The following is an 11,187-nucleotide window of genomic DNA, read 5'->3' on the forward strand; positions in this document are numbered from 1 at the left end:
ATTTTGCCTGAATGTTTCCAAATTCGGCTTTGTAATATTGCATCATTATAATATTGATCCTAAAATACCTATCATAAAATATTATACTTATCGCATTTCTAATCACTTCTCTATTTTATGCTATAAGTTAAATTAATATACCAACAAAACAAACAAGTATTGTTCAAATTACGTTTTAATAATTCACCCCTGACGATTAGGAGACTCCAACTGATATGGTTTTGTGTCGCGCGCGGTTAAACAATAACAACAATAAACATATTCCTGAGCCGACCGGATAAACTGTCGTTAACTGCGGCTCCGACTAATGCCGCCATCAACATCACTATAATATGAGCTAATATCAGCCGAGATGCTTTGTTAAATCGTTTATTAGTTTGTGAATTTCATAGACATCTCGAATTATATGATTATTCACGCGTAAGTATTTGCAGAATTTCATAGATAAATCGAATTATGATACCTACTTGTACCTAATATGACAGAATTGCCATGTTTTGGTAAACACCAGTAAACACAAATGCGCATTATATAGGCAAATTATGCAATTTACCGTTATTACGATCAATCAATTTTTTGTAAAACTATGTATTTCTTTAATCATTAAACCGTGTATATCTAGTGTGGCATATTGCGAAAAGGGAACAATCATTAAATAATAGCAACAAGTCGTAAGCATAAAGGGAAGGGCCAAAATGCAAGCTCGTCTCATTTAATACTGAGATAACTAAGTAGAGCTTTCAGCAATAACAAGTTATCGTTTAAATCATGCTCTCCCACCGTGCCCCGGCGGGGAGCTATCTACAAAAATATAACCTGATATCGTTCTTTTACAAATACTTTCGTCCCCCAAAATAACGTATTACGGAGCGAGGAATATGACATAAATAGTGGCAGTGAAGTCAGTTGACTATATAAAAATGTGTGTTGTGTCGGCTGGCTGCGGGCGCCGGCGCGAGGGCGGGCGGCGGAGGGCGGGCGGCGGCGGGCGGGCGGCGGCAGACCCGCGGGCGCCGCCGGCCCGGACGCACTCCCGCCCGCCCGAGCCCGGAACAATGCCACTGACCGCCAGTGACTGTGACTGTGTTGATATGTTACAACCGAAACGCTGCTCGGATTTCAATCCAGCCTAATCCCGCGCGGAACAAAAAACTCGAAAATGGCTTTTAAACTGTATTTGTTTGTGGGTGTTCTGTTTAGCTGTCAGCTGAGCCACCTCGCGTGGTCGTACCCCGCAGAGTGCCACACTTGTTCCTATAATGTTACACTGAATGAAAAAAATACGACCTTCCACGAGCGTGTATGTTGTGATAACACTGAACAGTTCGAGTGGCACGAGAATTACAAAAACAAAACCCAACTCGAAGTCTCGGTAAAATTTGCTTTATGTAATAAAAGTTATGTGGAGCTGAACTTCACGAAATTGAATATCAGCTCGCTCACCCTCAGTAATAATAGTATAGTGAAATTAAAATTGATCCTAAAACCACAAACGCTGAGGGTCCTAGATATATCCCGAAATAAATTGCAGTTCGTTACGAAAGATCTTTTCAACAACTTTACGAATTTGCGTCGGCTCGTCCTGAGTAAGAACGAGATCGTCAGCATATCCGACGGCAGCTTCGACGGGCTAACCAGCCTGGAGTCGCTCGACCTGTCGGAGAACAACGTGTCGTCGCTGGCGAGCATCCTCACGCCGCTCAAGAACCTGCAGCACCTGAACCTGAGCCGCAACAGCATCGGGTTCCTGCACTCGTCGTACTTCGACAACAGCCTGCTGCAGCAGCTGGACGTGTCGCACAACGACCTGGCGGCGCTGGCGCCCGGCGCGCTGCAGCTGCTGCCCAGCCTGGCGCGGCTGCGGCTCAGCGACAACCCGCGCCTGGGCCGCGCGCCGCCCGCGCTGCTGGTGGGCGCGGGCCGCCGCCTGCAGCAGCTGGACGCGGCGCGCACCGGCCTGCGCCGCGTGCCCGACCCCTTCACCCACTCCGTGCGCTTCCTGTCGCTCGTCGGCAACCGCATCGCCGCCGTGCGCCGCGGCGACCTCGACAGCTACCCGCTGCTGCAGTCGCTCGACTTCTCCGACAACCGCATCGAGTCCGTCGAGGACGACTCGCTCGGCAGGCTGGAGATGCTGCTGTTCCTCAACTTCAACAGAAACCTGTTGACGACCGTGCCGAAATCTCTTCCGGAGGAGTTGAAGTACTTGTCTATCAACAACAATTTTATTGGGAACCTCACTGCGTCCGATTTCAAGGAGTTGCCCAACCTGCGGATCCTGCTGCTGCAGCACAACCAGATCCGGTACCTGGACGAGCGCGCGTTCGACGAGCTGCCGGCGCTGGAGCTGCTGGACCTGTCGCACAACCCGCTGCGGCGGCTGGCGGGCAGCGCGCTGCAGGGCCCGCGGCGGCTGCGCGAGCTGCGGCTGAGCGGGCTGGCGGCGGCGGCGGCGGCGGGGGGGGACGGGGGCTTCCCCGCGCCCGCCGGCGTGGCGCGCCTGCAGCTGGCGGCCAGCCCCGGCCTGGCGCGCGCGCTGCTGGCCGACCCCGCCGCGCTCGCCGCGCTCTCGCACCTGCAGTACCTCGACCTGCGCATGAACAACCTCACCGACATCCGGAACGACCTGCTCTTCTACCTCGGCCAGCTCAAGACGCTCCGTCTGCACGGAAACAATATCAATTGCAGCGCGGAGCTGTGGCTCAAGGACTGGCTGTCCTGGAACGAGAGCTCGACCTCCGGTGAGACCTGCTACTACTCGTCGTCGGAGCCGAGGGACGACGAGAACAAGGACAACAGCACTTTCTCTGAATCGTTCACGATCAGCGACAGCCTGCCGCCCGTTAATTTATACAGTACTGAAATGATTAACAAGCTGCTGAGATACTACGGGTATCTGAATAATAAAACTGAGAGGATTCAGAACGAATCGGATAATTCTAAATTAAAAAGCAATGCTACTAAAGCTAACATTGACACGAAATCAATTGAGGAGAATACGATATACAAAAACGTAGATAATCCGTTTCTATTGCGGATCGACAACCGAATATCATCGAATGAGTATTCGAACGAGTCCGCGGCGGCGAAGGCGCGCGAGTCGGCCCGCGTCCTGGAGCAGGGCCGGGTGCGGGCGCGCGCGGACCGCCGCGTGCTGGACCTGGGCCCGGGCGCGCCCGCCGCGGACCCCAACAAGTCCTACTATGAGGAGGTCACTCAGCTGCGCCGGAAGTATCGCTCCGGCAAGCGACTGAACACGCCGGTGAATGCGGCGAAGAAGGAGGTGATAAGTGAAGTGTCGACGACGGGGCTGCCCGAGAGCGCGTCGGTGAACGTGAGCGTGCGCGTCGAGTACTCTCCGTACCAGTCGTCGCCGTCGCCCTACGTGCGGTACGTGGGCGCGGGCGGCGCGCTGGCGCTGGCGGGGCTGGCGGCGCTGGCGCTGGCGCTGGGCGCGGCGCGGCGGCGGCGGCCCGTCGCGCGCCCCGCCGCGGCCGACCGCGACCAGATAGAGGTGGCCAACATCTCCGGCGGCGTGCTCTGGTGACATCTGCGGACGGCCGACCCCACGCCCTTCGAATATGACTCCCTTTTGACGTAGTATTAATGTAAGTATGTAGTGGTCTAAGGAGTTGTGGAGATTTTTGAATTTAAATGTGGTAGTTGAATAGAAGTATAAAGCGTTGTTTAAGAAGATTTATTGACTAACAAGACCATCGGAAATGCATGTTATCTCTATTATGTATGCCTTTATGCTTGTAATGCTAAAAAAGTAGAATTTAATTTATCTTTGTGTTATAATAGCGTTTCAAGTAACATCCTATGGTTTACGCAAATTGGTTTCAATATTGAGTGAGATAGATATGTCGGGTTGCCCGTTTAGATCGCCCGGTATGGGAAAGTCTGAAAAGTGAGCATTTTACTTTATAAAACTTTTATTGACATCTAACGACATGATAATTAGAAACTAACGACATAAGTAGATACATACAAAGACTAAATAATTTTATTGAAACATATTATAAGCAATAACGATACATCGGAAATCAGGATATAAAATGAAGTATCAACATTTTTATTAATTACTGTCAGTGTAGTTTGTTGAAAATAGCGATAATATTTATCCATAATCATTAATTAATTAATAATTGAATCAATTAGGGCAAATATGTACAATTATTTCAAGTTGGTGTTCAGCCTAGAGCTGGAATAATATTCACAAATTGTGTTAAATAACCTTTTGTGGTGGCGGGAATAGATTAATTTAGTACAATTGTTTGTTTAGTAACAGCTGGGTATAATTATACACATTGATTAGCTGCGAAGATCATTAGGTTGCTTATAAGCCTATGTTTAGTTAATGAACTGTATGGCAATAGGTTTACGAATCCGTTTAGACTGATTTATTAGTAAATTTTCTAGATCGAAACCACTTTTGATCGAAATTGACAAGTGAGCAATTATATAAACGCGAAAGTAGAATTGTACAATGGATTGCATAACTTTGTTATAAGACTTCATATTAACACTAACACTATCTATGTACGTTTTACTTGTACTGATGTACCCACTTTTGGTCGGTGTTATTTGAGACTCTAGATTATGTCTATATTAACATTCCATGCATTAAACATGTCTTAAAAATATTTGCACCATAACTATTAAATTTAATGGTATGTTTTTTACATGCATCGGACGGACTCAAACTTGGGACGTAGACGTGCATTTATATAAATTTTCGTTACCAAATACTTTAATTACTCAGTAGACTACGGGGTATCGTAAAAAGGCTTTTATGGGTCACACAGGTATTTTAAATAAGCATAAATAATCAAGACCCTATATAAAATACTTTTTCAGTTGTCATTAATTTAAAATAAAAACATAAAAAGGTTGAATTATTTGAATATAAAGGGGACTGACTTTGGTTTTTGTAATAATTCTACTGATATTCTCCTATAATGAGGAGGTGCGGGTATGAGAATATCCACGCTTAGCAGGTCGGCTACAGATTTCAGACTTCTAAGTGAAAGTAATAGACTTACAGCAAATTTGTTAATGAACAATAATGAGTGTGTGAGAGAGGGACATCTCACACACGGCCATCCGACCCCAAGCTAGGCAGAGCTTGTGTTATGGCTATCGGACAGCTGATATATCTACACGAACACATAGATAGATATATATCTCCACGAACACATAGATAGATATATATCTCCACGAACACATAGATAGATATATATTAAATATAAATATCAACACCCAAGATCCGAGTACAAATATCTGCATTTAAACAAATATCTGCCCCAGCTGGGAATCGAACCCGGGACTTTCGGCATAGCAGTCAGGGCCACTAACCACTAAGCCATTCGACCGACATATGGATGAATCGATTTATTATATATATATATATATATATATATATATATATATATATATATCCATTAGGCGGCCTCTCCCTCGCATTGTTATTATGTGTAACACTGCCTGCTATAGGCACAATAACACTGTAATCACATCAAAGCCGCAGGTCATACCACAGACGTCTCCTATGTCAAATTCCAAGATATGCGCCTACCTGACCCAACCCAATATCAACGGTAATTGTTAAAATCAATAATACAACACCCGTAACGACGGTTCACTATGCTACGTACGTATAGGTTTTGTCATGGAATGGAAGACGAAAGGTACTAAGGGGTAGCCTGCTAGAGCCAACATCTTATCATTTCAGATAAAATATATTTTAAGTAGGTATTTATTTATTTGATTTTTTTATTGTCGGATCACTTACAACTATTTATTACTTAGTAGCCACTATTATAGAAACAGCGAGTCATTTAGAAGTTACCACTGTTAGGAAATATTCCTGTTTGCTATTTTTAAGAGTGACAACCTGATTTATATAGCACCTGATTTAATCTCTATTTAATTTTGGTGCAAGCCTCCCCTAGAAAGTCACCCTAAAAAACCCACTCGGAAAAAATAAATGGGGTGGCTCCATTTATTTTTTCCACCCTGTGTATTTCTCATTTTGTGCGCCAATTACACTAAGAGCCTGTTACACGATGTTTGGATAAAAGCTATGCTTGTGATAAAAAACATTATGTTAACTGTCTCAAACAAGCAAGATTTTTATCACATAGATAACCTTTACTGGGCTAGTAGCACGGGGTGCATTTAAGACGTGACATAAGATTTGCATCGCGCTCACTCACATCTCGCAGCCTCAAGAGCGAGCGCGACGGAAAACTTTTGTCACGTCTTAAATGCGCCCCGTACTAGCCTTTCTGAGATATTGCGTTTCCGAAACAGACGATAAATTTTACATACTTACATACAAAAGTACCCATTCCCCGATCATATCTGCCACCAAGTCGAGCAAAATTATGATCGTACCCGTACAATAATGAAACAAAACGATGTTACATCGCACCACAAAATATAGTCAAAACGTCTGATTTAAAGTTTGCCCAGTCCAAATACGCCGGTCACAATGTCCATATGTGATGTGGTTCAACCTGTGACTTTTACCACAGTTTTGTGGTTCTGCTTTACGCTCTCAGTTTCGTTTCACTGTGAAAATATAATATTTAAGATCTAACATATACTTACTTTAAAATCTTTAAATAGACCTGATCTATGTAGAAACACTTGTGTAATGTTGTACAATAAAAAACCTTTTCAACACAAAAGCTTTCCGGACTGTGGAAACTGTAAACAATGTAAATTTTGTATCGAACTTACTATAATAAATTAAAAAAATAGTATTTATAGTGTGTTTAATAATATCTTTAATACCTTTAATAGATGTTGTATCGGAATTCACCCCGTATGGATGTTATCAACGGCAGAAACACAAAGACAAATTACAGAAACAAAAATTTTGCTATAAAAAAGCCTTATAGTTTTTCGTTAGCACTGCTTATCGTTAAAACTATAGAATAACAAGTAGTACTCGCTATTCTATGGTTAAAACACAAGCATACTCGACTGTAGTTAGGTACTCACTTTCCGCACTTATATCACAACTTATGCAATGCGAATACCTAAAAGTATAATCACTTAAAACAGCAATGAGAACACTGCTGCCAACGATAGTTCTTATGAATCAGATGGAGTGTCAGTGCACAAGAAACGCCTCGGTTTAACAGTAAACGAAATGCACACAGTGGCTTTCTTTGCTTAATATGTGACACAGCATCTTGTTCGTATATTGTTAATCTAAGACTGCTGCACACAAAATTAATTGATATTTGTTTGTTTCAGTACGAAGCGGTCGGCTGCGCCGGTGGTGGACAGAAATGTGATAAAATGGACGTACATATTTTTTTATGAAATAAGTACAAATTGAGTGGTTCCCAGTGACGGTGTAAGGCTAAAGTTGTTTAAAAGTTGTAATTATAATGTTAAAATTGTAAATAATTTTGTTAATGTCACTTAGATAATTTGTGTGTGCATGAGAGATCAACAGAAAACTTAATATTGTAGCTGTACTTATACATTTCTTTGTAGGTATTTTGTATGGTTTTATGAATGTTAAATTAATTCCAGTTACGTTAGTTTATGCATGAAAATAAGCCATCCGTGAGCGCCATTGTTAATTATGAAATACTCGTTACAAGCGACGGGTAAAATATTCAAAAACATTTAACCCAAAAAGAACGTCAGGTAAACTTTTTTGACTCTCAAAAAGTTTTTACGTTGTGTGTGCCATGATATATTTTGTGGCTAGAGCAATAGGGTTGTCACATTTTGTAACGTAGGACAAATGCGTCGTTATTGTTTTACGGAATGTCTTTACATAATTATATGTATATTTTATAAACAATTTGATAATTACAATATTAATGCTACGAAATGTCATAAATTACCTTAGATATTTCTGAACAATAACACAGTTCGCGACCACTAAGTAATACAAAACTGTACCTACAGTTCCGTTATAACTACCTATCTTGATAATATTATTTAATTGTTATATAAGCCTGTTAAGCGAGTGACAACCCTGGGCTTAACACTGAAGTGTAACGTAGAATGGATTGCGCTTGCCGAATATAGCAGAGAATAAAGCTACTCGAACAAAACGTTTATATTTATTATTCTGCAATTTAAATCAGCGTTGATTTTTTTGTTTTCATTCCAAACTTTTAGATGAATGTCATACAGTATAAAAATGTATGGTTACTGAAATGTAATCGTAACATGTATTAAAATAAAATATCTACTAACTTTATTATTGTGGATTATTACAAGTCATGTATATTACTCTGCGTACTTTGTGTTGATCTCTCTACATAAAATATTTGTATTATGTTTCATTGTACTTTAATTTGTAACCTAGCAGGCTCTCTTTTGCCAACTTTGTTCCGAGTTCGACCGACTTATAAAGTCTGACAAATTGCAAAAAGGGTAAAAGTACCTTCCAACTGTAATGGATAATTCAAGAGGTTTTGCCAAAAAGTTTGTTTTGTAAATCAATCAAAGTTAGGAGTTTTTGTACCCAGGTCAATCTGAGATATAGAAATGAAACTTATCTGCATTTGGTTATTCATGTATACTCTGTCTGTATTTTTATTTTATTTCCTCCGCTTTTAGACAAGCTGTTAGAAGAAAGCCTGAGCATGAGTTACTTTGTACTTTCAATTTGTAAATGATGATTGTGAAATGCAGATCATGTCTTCCCTGCCACTTAATAATGTATGTATGTATATAACTTTATATAGTATTATGTTTATCACTACCTATATAATATTAAAAAAATGCGCACATTCTTCAGTGCCAAAGCTGATTTGTTCGTTTGTCTGTTGAGTGTATCTTACTTGTATTTTTCACAAATAACAGAGAACTGTGCCAAAGTAAAACTGTTTAGCTTCTTAAAATTATCATGACATACATAATAGTTTAAATGAATGTTCATTGTTTTTCAAGGTTAGTTGGGTTATTCTATAAGAAATTCTTCACAGACTTATCGCTGAATATATATGAGATACTATCACTATGTAAAAATATGAGATAAATTCAGTTTTCACATAAACATTGATTTCTTACAGAAACACCGAGCAGGTCCTTCCACTATAACTACTAATAATATACTTATAACAAATACTTTGACAAATTCTGAAGATCAAATACGAATCCCATCCCAAAACAATTGTACTTATAGGATATACTATACAAAGCTTAGACTGTAACTTCAAAGTTTTTTTCCCCCTCACACTCATTACCGCCCTGGTATCTCAAGTTCAGATGGAATGCATCAAGACTTATGTCATTTTATTTAAATAGGTAATACGCATGAATTTAATAACTAGCAAAGGAATGGGAAATCATGTTTATATTTCCCACCGAGTTCCTGAAAGCCGAGTTTCCCCATTCCGCGCGTCCTATTATTTAGCGATGATGTTAATCCCGGCTCAGACGCTATTAAAGCTCGTTTTCACAATCTACGCTTAAATTCAAATTAATCGATATGTCCTAATCATGCTAAAGCCCTCAAGATGAGACCCTGACGTGTGCGTGTGTGTGAGGAAGACAGAGATATTGGGATGGGAAGAGAGACAAGGATAGGAGATCGCTAAATTAGGCTGATGCGAACGTGTTGAATTGAAGATAGATTACCTTTCAGACAGTTTCCCGCCTTGGTTTTGTAATTTTATGCCGACGGTATATGACTATATATCATGTCATATTCTCATGTTTTGCCAGAATGACAGGTTGCATGAAACCTGTGAGGCGCATTTTTGTAGCTTATACCTATAACTAAATGACTGAATTAGGCCATTCAAATATAGGTTTATTTTTGTTTTGTCTTAAAGTATGTAACTTGCTACAGTCATTATTATTATTTATGGTAAAAAATATTCAAGGATAAATAAAATATTTTTCCAGCTATGCATGAACTGAAAGTTGACGGTAAATTATGAGCATGTGATTTCTGAGCAATATAACAAATAACCTATTATATAGTATCTCTACGTTTATAAATGCTAAAATCGTATTATTTTACTTTTGTATAAAAAGCAGCCAGGACCTAAATTATAATTACATCATCATCACTATTACACAGTATACATTACCATTATTTCAAAGCTTATAAGTTCACTCTTTAGATTATGTTACAGGCAAACTAAAAATGCAGTTATAGTCAAATGTGTCTAGTAAATTACTTTGCCTGTAACATGAGTTGAGATGACTCTTTCATCGTTGGACTTCTCTGATTCTGGAACTATGGTTGTAACTTGATATATAACACTTGATGACAGTGATGTGTAGATATATGTATGTTTTTACGTATAGTAGTTTCTGGTGTACAATCAGATAGCCAAAGAATTTAATAAATAGAATGAAATAAAAAATATTTATCCTTTTATTTTCTATCAATGAACCCTATCTAAAGATAAGCTTAAAAAATACTAAAATTAGTGTTTGTGCTTTTTTAATTATTGTCTAAGAAGTCTTTTATAGAATTTGCTCATAAGTACTTGCATAAAAGGTAAAGGAAATACTTTCCTACACGTTGATACAGCGTTAACATCTTGGCAATTCAAATCTAATTAGGTATTGTCCCTGAGATATTGCTTAAGGTTTTTTGTACTGCATAAAAAGCCCATTGAATAATTCAACAGGAAGACAGAAGTTTTGTTCGCATTTTTTTAAAGTGTCAAGAAAAAATGCGTCTCCTTTGAAAAGAAAAAGGGAGGAAAGGTAATGATTTTTCAATATTTGTATTGACATAGATAATAACAGGGGCTGGGCGGTTGTAGCGTGGGGCAGCGTAGGCAGTGGACTGAGGGCGCTTCCTGCCTCACACTTTACTCAATTCAAGTATAAATCATAATAATTCAGACTTTTTCCGTAAGCTTCGATTCGCCTTAAAATATTTTCCTATGGAAAGTGAAGGCCTTTATTGTGAAATCTACGAATAGGAATGGTAGATTTGCCATCAAAATTAAATACAGTGCCTTTAGAATCGGTTTCAGAAATATGCACTTACCGCAAATATACCGAATATGACTCTAATGCAATAATGAAGCATCCGTAGTCGAGCTGTCTTCAGTGATCCTAACTGATCACTGAGGTTAAGCAACAACTGGCACGGTCAGCCATTGGATGGCAGACCGATTTCAAGTGCTTCTTTTCTGGGCGGTTAAGCCGTGGGTCCCGGTTGCTGCTTCGGCAGCAGTC

At 40.3% G+C, this 11,187-nt stretch overlaps 1 protein-coding gene across 1 annotated transcript; it reads left to right on the forward strand.

Annotated features, from left to right (window-relative positions):
• Positions 1–1,015: 1,015 nt before the first annotated feature.
• LOC119691446 (protein artichoke) lies at positions 1,016–10,360 on the forward strand. The gene is made up of 2 exons (XM_038108874.2): positions 1,016–3,608; positions 7,270–10,360. Exon 1 carries the CDS (start codon positions 1,160–1,162, stop codon positions 3,545–3,547), a length of 2,388 nt encoding a protein of 795 aa, XP_037964802.2. The 5' UTR covers positions 1,016–1,159; the 3' UTR covers positions 3,548–3,608; positions 7,270–10,360.
• Positions 10,361–11,187: the final 827 nt, after the last annotated feature.

This window comes from Plutella xylostella, chromosome 9 (genome assembly GCF_932276165.1).
Source record: "Plutella xylostella chromosome 9, ilPluXylo3.1, whole genome shotgun sequence".
NCBI lineage: Eukaryota > Metazoa > Arthropoda > Insecta > Lepidoptera > Plutellidae > Plutella > Plutella xylostella.